Below are 16,256 nucleotides of genomic sequence, written 5' to 3'. Positions count from 1 at the left end.
TATTGTTTCTTGTCAATAATGCTTGTCAGTTAGTATGAATCTAAATGGCCTTATGTCCTAATTTGGGGAAGGAATAATATAAGATAGAATTTTTAAAAATATTCTTTAAGAATACCACGCGGAATAGCCACAACTTAGTGGTCCATAAAAGTAAAATTTTACTTTAGATTTGGAGAAGCAATTCACTTATAAATAATAACTATCAAAAACTGTAGCAATAGAAAATGAAGTACAAAAAAGAAAGGAAAATGAAGTACACTCATGTACTAGGAACTGTGAGGAAATACGTGAAGAATTTTTATTACACAACAAAATATATAAACGTATGATAGTTCTAGTTAAAACTGCTTGTCCCTTCATTCTCTTAATTGCTATAGTTGACCCATGTATGCTCCCCTTCACCTGATATGGTAATCTGCACTTTCTTGAGTAGGGAGTGAGAAAGGAAATGAAAGCAAAAAGAGCCATTTATAATTAGGAAAAAGCTTAGGAGAAAAAAAATATTTTAAAGTACTAAATAAAGCTGTGAAAACGAAAATTTTTGAAGAGAATAGGCAGTTGTGATTTTTTTTCTCCTGACTTCTGCATAGCACCAGACAGCAAAAATGGTGCTGCCAAATTGCAGACTTCCACTTGACGGATTTTGAAGCATCAGATGAGGGATCCCTGGGTGGCTCAGCGTTTGAGCAGCTGCCTTTGGCTCAGGGTGTGATCCTGGAGTCCTGGGATCGAGTCCCACGTCGGGCTCCCTGCGTGGAGCCTGCTTCTCCCATTGCCTGTGTCTCTGCCTCTCTCTCTCTCTGTGTCTGTCATGAATTAAAACAACAACAACAAAAAATCTTTGAAGTATCAGATGGTTGGTTAAAAACCCTGTTTTCATGTGTCATATTACTTTCACCACGAATAGTCTCCTTTTGCCTTGAATTTTGAAGTGTTGTTTTTATTTTTTCCATGTAATTATTAGATTGTAGGTATTCACCTGCCTTTAGAGTCATGGGCTTGGGAGGAATAAAGACTTTCTGATCCAGTATTTCCCTAAGTGTGTTTGTCAACTGTAGTCATAAGGAAAGGGCTCTGGGATCAATTTGGTTAGGAAATTGCTGGGTTAAATAAACACAGTCAAATAAGAATTTTATTTAGGTGGTGGAGAGGAGAGGTATAGAATCTAAGACTTTAATATGTTAATGTGACTCAACTAAGGAGAAGCAAGATAGAACATTTCACAAACTTATTTGACCACAAAATCCTTTTTTCATGGAGTCTTTCTCAGAATCATTGTTTCATAGAACACATGTGGGGAAACTCCAATCCTTTACATTTAGAGATAAGCAGAAATGAGATGAAATGCTTCATTCGATACTGCATAGCTGTTTACTTAAAAGAATGGACTTGACCTAAGGGCTCCCACCATATTTAGTTTTGCTTCCTTTAGCCCCAAAATTCATAAAAGTCTTTGAAAATTACACGATACTCCAAATTGGGCCCATAAAATACACAGAGGTGCTTCAAGAAATAAAACTAATGATTTAATTATTTTTAGTATATTTTGAATTGGCACATTGGCTTTGATGTTAGGTCAGAAGAGCCATTTAATATTTGTAACTGAGGTTACACTTTTGCAATGAGGAAACTTTTTTTCCCCCCCACAAAAATCAACCATCTTTCAAATTATAAAATCTGTTTCCTTTCAAATTATAATGTGTATAACAACAAGTTTCCCCACTTTCCCCAAAAAAAGGACTGGAGGAAATGACTGTTTATGATTTGCTGTCAGTTATGCCAAACCCCATCTCTATATAAACAAACGTATCTTTTAAAAGCTTACTTACTTACATGGCATTATGGTAGACATGCTATTCTTTACCCTGTACATTTTTATTCAACGATATTACATGTTTGTTTTTCACATTAATACATGATCTTTAAAAAATTTTTTTTTTATTGAAGCATTGTTGACCTACATGTTACATTAGCTTCAGGTACATAATGTAGTGATTCAACAAGTTCATGCATCATGCTGTGCTCACCACAAGTGTAACTACCATCTGTTACTGTACAAGGCTATTACACTATCATTGACTGTATTCCCTATGACTTTTCATCCTTGTGATTTATTCTTTCCATAACTGCAACTGTGTACCGCTCACTGCCTTTCACCCATTTTGCTCCAACCTTCAGTTTGTTCTCAGAATTTGTGGATCTCTTTCTGCTTTGTTTTGTTTTTTAGATTCCACATATTAGTGAAGTCATATGGTTTTCTCCTTCTCTGTTTGACTCATTTCACTTAGGATAATACCCTCTAGGTATATCTATGTCACAAACAGCAAGATCTTCTTTTAATGGCTCAATAATATTACATTATATAGCTGTACTGTAATTTGTGTCATCGGTTTCCTAGTGACGGACATTAGGGTAGTTGTAATTTGTTTTAAGATGGTGCTGTAGTGAATTTTGATAAAGGTCTTCTGTTGCTTTATTTTTGAACTTTTGTGTATATGTCTGTAGCAATTCCTTGAAGTGGAATTACTGGGTTAAATAATATGCACATTAAAGTTTTCATAAATATTGCCAAATTGCCTTTAAAAATGGTTAGCTTATCTCCCATTGCCAGCATTGCGACAGGAACCTTGAAAATGGTATAACTCTTACTGGATGTAAAAAAAAGACTTTATGATGTAGAATAGTGAGTATCTTGCCATGTTCATTTTAAAATCATAAAGAAAATTTATGAACTGTTGATGATCATGATCTCTCTTTCTCTCTCCCTCCCTCCCCTACTCTTTATAGAGCAAATTATTCATGGAAGGATTTAGAAGCCTAAAAGAAGGAGAACCAGTAGAATTCACATTTAAAAAATCTTCCAAAGGCCTTGAATCAATACGGGTAACTGGACCTGGTGGGAGCCCCTGCTTAGGAAGTGAAAGAAGACCCAAAGGGAAGACACTACAAAAAAGAAAACCAAAGGGAGATAGGTAATCATTTTACTTTGTTAGTTTGTGAGTTTATTGTATTTGGAAAAAAAATCTGAAAATGTGTTTGCCTTTTTATTATGTTATTGGATATAATATAGTCTAGTCAAAGTAAATAAAATGCCACCATTGTGAAGTTGAATAAACTTTATTAGGAATATAGGCTATATTGCAATTTGAACTCTGCACTATTTCCCACCAGATTGTTCTGAGATCACAAATGAGAAGTTGAGATTTCCAACAGACAGTGCTATCTATCCCTCTGTGTATGTCTTAACGCCTCATCTGTTTTTTCAAATGAAAATACTTTTATTGTTTTGTCTGTTTTTTTTTTTAAGATTTTATTTATTCGTGAGAGAACACACAGAGGGAGGGAGAGAGAGAGGCAGAGACATAGGCAGAGGGAGAAGCAGGCTCCATGCAGGGAGCCCGATGTGGGACTTGATCCTGGGACTTGAGGATCATGCCCTGGGCTGTAGGCAGGTGCCAAACCGCTGAGCCACCCAGGCGTCCCTGTTCTGTCTGTTTTTAAAAGAGAACTCATATTATCTTTTTAAAAGATAACTCATGTTATCTTATAATAAAAAATTATAAGGAAGTCTGAAAAAAATCACTTGAAATCCTAACTAGAGGTAGAAATCATAATATATATGCAGTATTTTTGAAACTTGCTTTTTTTCCCCATTTAACAGTAGATCAAGAACATTTCATATCAGTCATTAGCACCTGTATAAATTCCCACTGTGTGAATATACCAGAATTCATTTATTTTTTGAATGTACCAGAATTTATGCAAGGCTAAAGTAATTTGCTAAATTTAAGCTATTTTGACTATTTTGACCTTATCAATAGTGCCACAGTGGGAATCCTTATATGTACATTTTTGAAAAATTGTCTGTTTATATCCTTGGGATAAATACCTAATATTGAAAAATCTGGATCAAAAATAAGGCATTTAAAATTTTTTGATGTCTGTTTCCAGACTGCTTTCCAGAAATGATTAGGGCCAATATAAAACTCCTTTAAAAATGAGACTGCTCATGGAATGATGTCATTTTATTTTATTTTTAAGATTATTATTACTTATTTAATCAATCTCTACACCCAACGTAGGGTTCAAATTTACAATCCTGAGATCAAGAGTCACAGTCTTTGCTGACCTAGCCAGCCAGGGGCACCCCTTAAAGAAATATTTTTTAATTTTTCTTCAATTTTTAAAAATTATTTTATTTTTCAGATTTTATTTATTTATTTGAGAGAAAGAAAAAAATCACTAGTAGGGGGGAGGGACAGAGGGAGAGGCAGAGGGAGAAACAGATTTTCTATTGAGCAAGAATGCAATAGAGAGGCTCAATCCCAGGACCTTGAGATCATGACCTGAGCCGAAGGCAGACGTTTAACTGACTGAGCCACCCAGGTGCCCCCAAATTTTTTTTAATGTAGGCTCCATACCCAATATGGGGCTTAAACTTACAACTCTGAGATTGAGTCACATACTCTACCAACTGAGCTAGCCAGGCACCCCTGAATGATGTCATTTAAAAATTTTTTTCTGGGGTTCCTGGGTGGGTCAGTCATTTCAGTATCTGGCTCTTGATTTTTCTCAGGTTATGATCTCAAGGTCATGAGATTGACCCCCACATCAGGCTCTGGACTCAGTGGGGAGTCTGCTTAGAGATTCTCTCTCCCTCTCCCTCTGCCTTCCCTCCCCCCACATGGTTCCTTTCTCTCTCAAATAAAAAATCAAAAAAAAATTTTTCCAATTATATAGGTTAAGAGATACAGCTCATTCTTTTCCTTTGTGTCCTTTGATTAGATTAGAGGTTTGATATATATATATATATATATATATATATTTGAGGTTAAGTATATTTTTATGTCAATTTTCATTTTTCTCTTCTATGAATTATATGTTTTCTGTCCTTTGCTCATATGACTAATGAGGAGTTCATTTGTTATTATTGGTTTGTAAGTTCTCTGTTTAGGAAAAACTCTGTTTTCTTTTTTCCTACTATGAAAAACCTAGTTCTTCCCTACTATCTTTTTCTCTTGTGTGTCTCCTTTATTATTACATGGCACTTCATTTCTGATACCAAGTGTGTGGAGATTTTACTGCCACACAAAACAGTTCTCCACAACACCAGCTGGATGTGCTACAATTGAACTCGATCCTGGAACCATCTATCTGGAGACAGAGTCAGACCCCACCGGTTAAGGGCTAAGTCCCACAAGACTGTATCCCTCCACACACTTTAGATGCCAGTTGCAAGAAGTGGGTTCCAAGGTTGCCAACTTTTGTTTGATTGGCTATAAATCAGAGGTTCCCACATCATCCTCAGTCTTGGTTAATTTGCTAGAGTGACTCACAGAACTGAGGGAAACTCTTAGGTTTACCAGTTCATTAAAGGATATGATAAAAGATACAGATGAAGAGAATATACAGAGGATGAGGTCTGGGAGGCTCTTGGTGTAAAGGTGGAGTTGGGGTGATCACTATCCCATTTTGAAGGCTTCGGAACTCCTCACTCTTAGGATTTTATGGAGACTTGCTCATGTAGGTATGATTAATCAGTAACTTCATTTTCAGCCTTTCTCCCCCCTTTCTGTCCCCATTAAGCAGGACAGAAAATTCCAAGCTTCAAATCATGCTTTGGTCTTTCTGGTGAGCAGCCCTTACCTAGGAGCCCACCCAGAATTCCCTTAGAATGAAAGACACTCACCCCTATCACCCAGGATATTAACAGGGGTTGCAAGAGCCCTCTGTCAGGAACAGAGGTCCAATACCAGTGTTAGAACAAGAGATGATCCTAATGGTTTTATCACTTAGGAAGTGACAATGGTTTTAGGAACTCCATGCCAGGAACCAGGAGCAAAGACCAATATGGATTTTCAGTTTTCTCACATTGTCTTTATGTATTTATGATGTTAACCTTTTGCCTCAAATAGATATTTTTTCAGCTTGTGAAATAAAATTTAGCTTTAATTATAGTGACTTTTAAAAGTTTTAAAATCATGAATTTGTATACAAACAAGTCTGTCTCTATCTCCTTAATGCTATCTGACTTGATTGCTATTTGGCTTTCCAGCTTGCAAAATTAATCATATATCTATCTAGGGAACCTGAATGACTCAGTCGGTTAAGCATCTGACTCTTGTTTTTGGCTCAGGTCATGATCTCAGGGTTGGGCCATCAAGCCCCACCTTTGGGCTCCATGCTCAGCAGTCTACTTGAGATTCTCTCTCTCTCTCCATCTCCTTCTGGCCTTCCACCCATGCTTGCGTGCACTCTCTCTCTCCCTCCCTCAAATAAATCTTTTTTTTAAAAAGTGTCATACTGGCAGTTTTGCGGTGACAACGCAAAGCGAAAGGGTAAGAATGGAAGCTGAGAATCACTGAGAGGTGGTTCCATTAAAGCAGAAAAACGACGATGGTGGTTCAGATTGGGATGGTAGCAGCAGAAGTGAGGAACAAAAATTCTGACATCGTGAAGGTAGGGGAAATAGGATTTACTTTTGGATCAGATGTGGACTCTGAGAGAAAGTGAAATATTCAGGATGACTCCAAGGTTTGTTTGGCTTGAGCAGTCAGAAAGATGAAGAGACCATTTACCAAGAGGGAAAAGACTAGAGAAGGAGCAGAAAATTAGAAGTATGGTCTCAGATATATTTAGCTGGAGATTTATAATAGACATTGATTGGAAAAATAGATTAGGCAAGTGGATGCAAGAGTATGGAGTTCCAAGGCTCTATAAAAAGACTTGGCAATATTCAGCAGAAAGGTGGTATTTACAGCCTTAACACTGAATGAGATCACCATCAGAGTGAGTATACGTGGAAAAGAGAAGACCACTAAACTGTAGCACATTCCAGCACCCAGTAATCAGGAGAGTAGAAGCAAAGGGCATTAAGTTAGAAGGAGGGAAATAGGAAAATTAAAAGGGTTTTGTCTCATAAGTCAAGGAAAGAAGTATTTCAAGAAGGAGAGGGACTCCCGTGTGTGAAATGGTGTTGATGGTGAAATGATTAAGATAACCCCCAAGACTTGAGCATTTAGCAACAAGGAAATCACTGGTGAAGTTGACAAGGTCAGATTCAGTGGACTGTTGGGAGTGAAAGTCTAAGCTGGTTGTGTTCAATAGAAGGAAAGGAGAGGAAGTGGAGACAGCAAATTTAGACAGTTTGGGGAGTTTTCCTGTAAATGATAGCAGAAAAATCAAGCAACAGCTGAGGCATAGAACTTATAGCATGTTTATGTGTCAGTGAGAATGGTCCAGTAGAAAGGGGAAGATTGAACATTCAGAAAAGAGGAGGTCAATCGTTGGAGTGATTTTCCTTGTTGAAAATCAGAAGAAAAAAAAAAAAGAAAAGAAAATCAGAGAGAGGCTTGGGATATAAAGCATAATGGAGACAGCTAGCCTTGCAAGCACGGATAGTTCATTTCTTCAGAAGTAGAGGTAAGACACAGCGCACAGGTACAGATACAGGTGAGTACATACAAGAATGAAATAAGGTGAGATTTCTGAGCTTTTTATCCAGTTTTCTTAGTGAAATTTCAAGCAAGGTCATCAACTGGAGAGGGATGGTGGAAGAGGTAGTTTGGAGATTTACAAAGAAAGAAGGTATAAAATAGGAGATTAAGGGGCTCCTGGGTGTCTCAGTCCATTAAGCATCTAATTCTTGGTTTAGGCTCAGGTCATGATCTCATGGGTCATGAGATCGAGTCCTGTGTCAGGCTCCACACTCAGCAGGGAGTCTACTTAAAGATTCTCTCCCTCTGCCTCTCCCCCTACTCATTCACGCATGTTCTCTCTCTCTCTCTCTCTCTCTCTCTCTCTCAAATAAATACATAAATCTTTTTAAAAAATTGAAACAGGGGACGCCTGGGTGGCTCAGCAGTTGAGCACCTGCCTTGGCCCAGGGCGTGATCCTGGAATCTGGGGATCGAGTCCCACATCAGGCTCCCTGAATGGAGCCTGTTTTCTCCCTCTGCCTGTGTCTCTGCCTCTCTCTGTGTGTCTCTCATGAATAAATAAATAAAATCTTTTAAAAATAATAAAAAAGATAAAAAATTGAAATAGGAAAAGAGTGAACTCATTATAGAGAAAAAGGTGGAATTACAGGTAATACCACAACCTATTGAAGATTAGTGGACATGGATTTAAAGTAACGTCACTCAGTATGATTGTGTTTTTTCTCCAGCCACTGGTGACTTCATGGCTACAGCTGTGAAATAGGCAGAACGATGGATTTATTAATAAGTTGGTTTCCTAGTTGAGAATGACAAAGGGAGACACGGGCACTGACAGTGTGTACAAGGGAGCAGTTCTAATGATGGATTATACAGTATAAACTAGGTAAGGAGTGAAGTCATTGAAAAAGTGGCAGGCTCATGGGGTGTGGGTTATAGGTGGGGTGCTAGAATTGGTGTAGTTGGGGTGCTAGAAAGAATGAGAGAGTAGAAGTTGGTGGTCATCAGAGGGTGAATTACTGCTTCCACAGTCGATGTTTGTTGTGTATCTTACTGTGATTAAAGCCTTTACACAATTTGGTATCTAATGATTTCCAACTGATGATCAAACATGCTAATGTTTTCCATGTAATGATCAAATATCCCAAGGATGTTTATAATTTTTGTTGTAAGATTAGCAGTTCTGGTTTTCCATGTGCCACGATTTTTGTAAAATGGTAGAAACAAATTGCAGTTAAATAATCAAATAAGCAGAGACTTCTGTTACAGAAACTGAAACAATGAGAAAGCAGGATGTGGCACTGTTAACTGATGTTTGGAGCAGTTTCCAAGGCATTGATGTGCTTCCTAAATGCTTAAAAGACTTGAGAGATCTATGGTAACTTTCTTGATTTCTTTTATGGTTATTAATCATATTTACTTCTGCAGAAAGCCTTAAATAATGAGAATAAAATTGTGCTTTGACCAGATTTTCATGTTTATTAGTGTAGCTATGGTCCATTTAAAAATGTCCCCAGTTGTCTAAAACTTATCTTCTGTGGTTGTTTTTTTCAAATCAGAATGCAATTAAGGAACCTGGCATTGAGTTAGTTTTATATGTCTTAAGTCTCTTGCGATCTAGAACAGTCCCTCCCTACACACGCGCATCCGTTAGGAAGGACTTTTATGACATTAACTTGTTAAAGAGACTAGACCAACTGTCTTGTAGAGTGTGCCATAATTGGGATTCATTCTAGTGTCTTTAAACTTGTTTCTCCAACATGTATATATTCTATGAATTGGAAGTATTATGCAAAAATGTGTATCTTGAACCTAACAAAATTCTCTCAACCTAACTTTTAGTTAACAGGCAATATAAGGGTTAGAGTGACAAGTTGAAAAACACCAGATTGAATCCAGATCATAGCCTGAATTTAGCTAATGGTTCCTTACTATTAGATTGAGGTTATTCATCTTTGACAAGAAGGTCATGGAGGTGGTGCTGCATTCTTCTCATTGTATCCTGTCAGATGGCAAAGGATTTTTATTTTTTTCCACTACTTTTTCTTTTCATAATTAGCAATTTGTGATGAGATATTTTGAGGCCATGTAAATATCATATATTTTTTAAAGATTTTCTTCATTTATTCATGAGAGACACAGAGAGAGGCAAAGACATAGGCAAAGGGAGAAGCAGGCTTCCTGCGGAGAGCCTGATGTGGGACTCGGTCTCAAGACCCTTGGGGTCACGACCTGAGCTGAAGGCAGAAGCTCAACCACTGAGCCACCCAGGCATCCTAAATATCATCATCTTTATCAAACTTTCCATTTTTTATTTATTATCTCAATATGCATCATGAGTTTCTGTCTTTATCAATAAATTATGTTATTTAATAATTATTTTAATGCTCAAGGTTTTTAGATTCTGTTACTAGTTCCAGCTGGTTTCTGTGTCCTTTTGACACACCCTCATCATTTTTGAATACTTCTTTCAAGTACTTACTCAAGTACTTTGATACTTGCAAACTCATAGCCTACAAAATATTTAAAATAATGATAATTAAATAATTACTTTGGTTTGCTAAAGTACTAGAAAGCTAGAGTTCCAGTTAACTTCTATTTTAAAATGTAAGCATTGGTATATTTCTATGTATTTTGTTTGCATGGAGAGTTGTTTTTATTTTATTTTTTAAATTGTGATATATTAAAATTCACTTTTTTCTTTTGGTATACACTTCTGTGAATTTTTACATATATGTTCATGTAGTTACCATTATTATCTGGTTTCAGAACACTCTATCACCCCCAAAATTTCCCTCTTTTTTTTCAATTAGGCTCCACGTTGGACGTGGAGCCCAAGGCAAGGCTTGAATCATGACCCTGCTATCAAAACCTGAGCTGAGATGAAGGAAGAGTCATATGCTTAATTGACTGAGCCACTCAGGTGCCCCAACCCTCTGTCTTTTTTTTCCCTACCGTCTTTTGCAGTTATTTCTCCCCCACCTAAAACCCTTGGCCACCACTGACCTATTCTGTATCACTATACTTTTGTCTTTCCATGAATAGAGTAAAAGTGGAATTATACCTTCCCTGCCCTCAGTTAGATTGAGATATAACTGACATATTGTGTTAGTTTAAGGTGTTCAGCATCATGAGTTCATATATGTATATACTGGGGAATGATTACCACAGTAAGTTTAGTTAGCACCCATCGCTTTCACATAGTTACAAATTTTTTCTTGTGATGAGAACTTCTGAAATTTACAATTAGCAACTTTCAGATATACAATACAGTATTGTTAACTTTAGTCACCATGCACTGTTCATTAAATGTCAGAACTTCTTGTCTTAGTGACTGCAAGTTTCTACCTTTTGATCACCTTCACCTGTTTCATCCAGCCCCAACCCCCACCTCTGGCAACCACCAATCTGTTCAGCGTCAAGTTTAGTTTCTTTAGATTCCTATATAAGTAAGGTGATACAGTATTTATCTTTCTCTGTCTGACTTATTTTACCTAGCATGATGCTTTCAAGATCCGTTAAAGTTGTCTCCAATGACAGGATTTCCTTTTTTATGGCTGATTAAGTCATGTGTGTGTATGTGTGTGTATCTCACATTTTCATTATCTGTTCATTTACTAGTAGACTCTTAGGTTGTTTCTATGTCTTAGCTGTTGTAAATAGTGCTGCAGAGAACACAGAGGGGGCCGATATCTCTTTAAGAGAATGATTTCATTTCCTTTGAATATATACACGGAAGTGGGATTGCTGGATCATATGGTAGTTTTATTTTTTTGAAAAACCTCCATATTGTTTTCCATTTTGGTTGAACTAATTAACATTGCCACCAGCAGTCGGACAATTGGGTGCAGAGAACCAGGAGGGGGATACATAACCTTTCCAATATAAACCTCCCAAATACTTAAGAAACTGTTGAAAAGAAACCATGATAAATATAGGACAATGCAGTACAAGTACAAATAAGAAGGAGCAGTGATAAGAGTCTGCTCTCCATGTGGGCTCCCTTCCTTTCTACCAACGGTGCATAAGAGTTCCCTTTTTCCCACATCCTCCCCAACACTTGTTATTTCTTGTCTTTTTGTTTATAGGCAGATGGGAGATGATATTTTACTGTGCTTTTTGATTTGACTTTCCCTGTCAAATGATTAGTGATATTTGATGACGTTGATTAGTGATTAGTGATATTTAGCACCTTTTTGTGTACCAGTTGGCCATTTGTATGTTTTCTTTGGAAAAATATCTGTTAGGTTCCTCTGCCCACTTTTAATCAGATTATTTGTTTGTTTGCTTAATGAATCATATGAGTTCTTTATAGATTTTGAATATTAGCCTTTTATCAGATATATGATTTGCAGATATTTTCTTCCCTTGTATAAGTTGCCTTTTCATTTGTTTAATGGTTTCTTTTGTCGTGTAGAAGTTTTTTTTGTTTCGTTTGTTTATTTTTGCTTTTGTTGTCAAATCCAAAAAATCGTTGCCAAGACTGATGTCTGAGAACTTAAACCTTAGGTTTTCTTCTACTAGGAGTTTTGTGGTTTCAGGCCTCATGTTCAAGTCTTAAAACTATTTTGAGTTGATTTTTGTGTATGGTGTAAGATAGTGGTCCAGTTTCTTCTTTGTTTTTTTGCAAGTGACTGCCCGGTTTTCCCAATACCATTTGGTAAAGAGACTGTCCTTTCCCCATTGTATTTTCTTAACTCCTTTGTCATAAATTAATTGGCCACATATGTGGGTTTATTTTTGATCTTTCTGTTCTGTTTCATTGGTCTGAGTCTTTTTTTTTTTTTTAGATTTTATTTATTTATTCATGAAAGACACACAGAGAAAGGCAGAGACATAGGGAGAGGGAGAAGCAGGCTCCCTGCAGAGAGCCTAATGGGGGACTCGATTCCAGGACCCCGGGATCACACCCTGAGCCAAAGGCTGACGCTTAACCACTGAGCCACCCAGGTGTCCCTATGAGTCTGTTTTTATGTATTGTTATGCCAGTACCATACTGTTTGATTACTATTATTTTGTAATAAAGTTTGAAATCAGAGAGTGCGATGTTCCCAGCTTTGTTCTTCTTCAAGGTTGCTTTGACTATTCAGTGTTTTTGTGGCTCCATTCAAATTTTAGGAATGTGTGTACTGTTTTCTGTGAAAACTGCCATTGAAATTTTGATAAAGATTCCGTTGAATCTGTAGATCACTTTGGGTGGTATGGGCATTTTAACAATATTAATTATTCCAGTCCGTGAGCACAGAATAGCTTTTCATTTATTTGTGTTTTCCTCAATTTTTTTCATTAATGCTTTGTGGTTTTCAGTATATAGATCTTTCACCTCCTTGGTTAAATGTATTTCTAGGTATTTTAATCTTTTTGATGCAATTGTGTATGAGACTGTTTTCTTAATTTCTGTTCCTGATAGTTCATTGTTAGTGTGCAGGAATCAAATGATTTTTGTATATTGATTTTGCATTCTGCAGCTTATTGAATTTGCTTATTAGTTCTAACAGTGTTTTGGTAGGATCTTTTGAGGTTTCTTTATCATGTCATCTGCAAATGGAGACAATTTTACATCTTCCTTTCCGATTTGGACGCCTTTTTTTTTCCTTATGTAACTACTTTAAGTAGGGGTTCTAGAACTATGTTGAAAGTGGTAAGAGTGGGCATCCTTGTCTTACTCATGATCTTGAAGGAAAAACTTGCAGCTTTTTACCACTGTATAATATTAAGCTGTGGGCTTGTTATATATGGCCCTTATTATTTGGGGTGTTTCCTCTATACCCACTTCTTGGCAGTTCTTATTATGAATGGATGTTGAATTGTGTCAGATGTTTCTTCTACATCTGTTGGATGATCATATGACTTTTATCCTCCATTTTCATATGATAATATTACACTTATTAATTTGTAGATGTTAAACCATTCTTTTAATTCTGGAATAAATCCCACTTCGTAACAATGTATGATTCTTTTAATGTATTGTTGAATTCAGTTTTTTTTTAGTTTTTTAATATTTTATTGAGGATTTTGCATTTTATATTCATCAGGGATATTGACCTATAATTTTCTTTTCTTATAGTATCCTTGTCTGGTTTCAGTATCAGGGTAATGCTGGGCTCATAAAATGAGTTTGGAAGTGTTCCCTTATCTTCCGTATATTTGAAGTGTTTGAGATGGATTGGTATTAAGTCTTATCTGTTTGGTACGATTTACCAGTGAAGCAATGAAGTCCTGGACTTTTCCTTGTAAGGAAATTTTTTATTACTCCTTAGTAGTAATTGGTGTATGCAGATTTTTTTTTTCTTCATAATTCAATCTTGGTAGGTTCTGTGTTTCTGGGAATCTATCCATTTCGGTTGTCCAGTTTTGTTGTGGTATAATTGTTCATAGTAGTCTGTTTTGAGCCTTTGTATTTTTGTGGTATCAGTTATAATGTCTCCTCTTTTATTTCCAATTTCATTTATTTGAGTCCTCTCTCCTTTTTTCTTAGTATGTCTAGCTAACGGCTTTTCTATTTCATCTTTTCAAAGAACTAAATAAAAAATTAAAACTATGAAATTTTTATTACATGGAATTAACATTTAAAAATTTGTAATTTGGTTCCATAACTCAAAAGAAAAAAGAAGTATTTGTTCAATTTTAATATATATATCTCATATATATGATAGAATCATATTTTGTGAAGATTTATGTCTTTGTGGCAAGAAATATAAAATAATTTTAAGGATTCTATCTTAATTTTACATAAGCTATTTACAAAAGAAAGTGGGATTAGTTTTTTCATTCTGTCTTAAAATTCTGCTGAATTTAGTATACAGTTACCAGTGTTCAGCAGTGTGTTACCTTGTCTTATTTTAAGACCCCCACATTTAAAATATTTTTGAAAAATTTCAAATGAAATAATTTCCAATTTATTTTTGGGATTTTTAATGTATATTATCAAAAGAATAGAGATTTAATGACCCCTATAAAGTTCTTTTAATAATAAAATGAAGTTAATACTAAATTTTAAAACTTTATTTTACTCCTCAAAATCTGGCCTATGCTTGATAACTTTTGTTTTTTTATAAAGCCTTATTAATTTACTATGAAGTAAAAGAAGTAACTTCTAACAGAGTAAAATTATGGGAGAAGAGAGTAAAATGATTATTTTATTTGCCGTTGTTAATTTTTAGAATTTATATGGAATAATTATTTCAGACTATAATATAGAATTAAATATTTCATGTAATAAGATTTTATTTTGTATTAACAAATGTGTTGTATTAGTAAAAATGATATGGACTGAAACAGATGGTCTGGAAATCTTTCTATGAAGGTTAAATGATTTTAATCATTAATAATTAAGGAATAAAAATACATGTTGGCCTTAAATACATTTGAAGTGCATATATATACATGGTTAATATATATATTGGGTATATAAGCTTCATCTTTTATTGTTTGTGGTTTCTGGTTTTTTTACCTCTTTTTTATTCTAAATTTTTTCTAGGGTCCTGACTATTTTCTTTGTTCTCTTTAACCTTCCACATCTTTTGACCCAACGACACAGTCCAAGAAGTGCTGTTCATTATAATGCAGTTCCTTTCAACAATGTTGACCTGAGATTTTTAAAATAACAGAAAATAATACCAATGTTCTACTGCTTTCATTCCATTTCAAGCAATATTTTATTTGCATCACTGCATTAGTACATGATTAAGCTTTTTGTTTTTTCTCTGAGTTGAAGTTTTAATATATTTTGTTTAGAAAGAAGGTTAAGTGTTATGTTCAGTTTTACTGCTTTTCACATTGAAATGTAGGAAATTCCTTTCATTTCATCATATTAAAAACTACTTGTAAGTTTTAAGATATTCTTCATGTAGACTTAAAAATTGATGTGAAATTTGACATTTCCAGTATTAAAGTGGTGGTAGAATGTCACATTATGACGTACTTACCATTCATTTATGGTCAGAAAGACCAAGGTGAATATAAACAGAAACTCATTATATATGTTAATTTGTTATCAGCTTGGAAGAGCTAACTTGCTTTTTTAAAAAATAAAAGTAAAGATAAATGATAGTAAAGTTATTTTTACAGGGCCACAATTTTTTTATTTCAAATTCTTTAAGTTTGCAAAAAGGTTTTGGAGGCCATAAGATTTTTTAAAATCTAGTTTTGGCTTTTCTCATTGAAGGACTGTATATTTTCATTTATTAAAAATAAAAAGTATTTATTTAATGCCCTCATTTACCTTTAGAGCAAGTGAGCTCAAAGCTAACTAGTGGTGACTTTTCTACCCCCTCCCCCACCTACCTCAGCAGTATAGCATCTTTCATTCTTTGTGGTATAACTTGAAGTTTTTCAGGTACTTTATAGTTAGGAATTATAGTGGTATGTTTTTTTCATTTTGAAATCTACGTCCGTAGCATTACTGAAAATAATAAATCTACTTGTTTATGATGCCATTTTATTAAGGTTATCTGTTTCACATTAAAAGTTCTTCTGTGATTTTATTTTTATATTTATTATATCCCAGAACCTGCTCCCAAAAGAAAAAGAAAATGCACTTTAGATGCGGGAGATGTTTGAAAACTGTAAATCAACAAATTCCAATAAATAACTGTTTCACCCTGATACTTGTGTGATTAGATTTAGGAATTTGCTGTTTAGTAGGTTCCTATTGTGGAAGAGAAATCTCTCAGGCATGAATTGATAGTCCAGATCCTTTGAGGTCTGTCTATTCTGACCTCTGACCCCTATTCTTACAAGGTCAACATCTGAGGGCAGGAGATTAAGGCAGTTTAAAGACCGGAATGGTAAATGGAATGGAAAAATTAGCCAGCACAT

General features: G+C 35.3%; 1 protein-coding gene across 6 annotated transcripts in view; it reads left to right on the top strand.

Moving 5' to 3' along the window:
* LIN28B (lin-28 RNA binding posttranscriptional regulator B) overlaps positions 1-16,256 on the top strand; it is a 136,221-nt gene that overhangs the window by 71,887 nt on the left and 48,078 nt on the right. For all 6 annotated transcript variants that reach the window (XM_077902941.1, XM_077902946.1, XM_077902944.1 and 3 more), the window contains one exon: positions 2,788-2,972. In XM_077902941.1, the coding sequence (XP_077759067.1) occupies positions 2,788-2,972 (185 nt within the window). The remainder of the gene's footprint in view (positions 1-2,787; positions 2,973-16,256) is intronic.

The sequence above is a fragment of the Canis aureus genome, chromosome 7, assembly GCF_053574225.1.
Source record: "Canis aureus isolate CA01 chromosome 7, VMU_Caureus_v.1.0, whole genome shotgun sequence".
Taxonomy (NCBI): domain Eukaryota; kingdom Metazoa; phylum Chordata; class Mammalia; order Carnivora; family Canidae; genus Canis; species Canis aureus.
The sequence above is the reverse complement of the archived record's forward strand: the minus strand, read 5'-3'. Positions and strand labels throughout refer to the sequence as shown.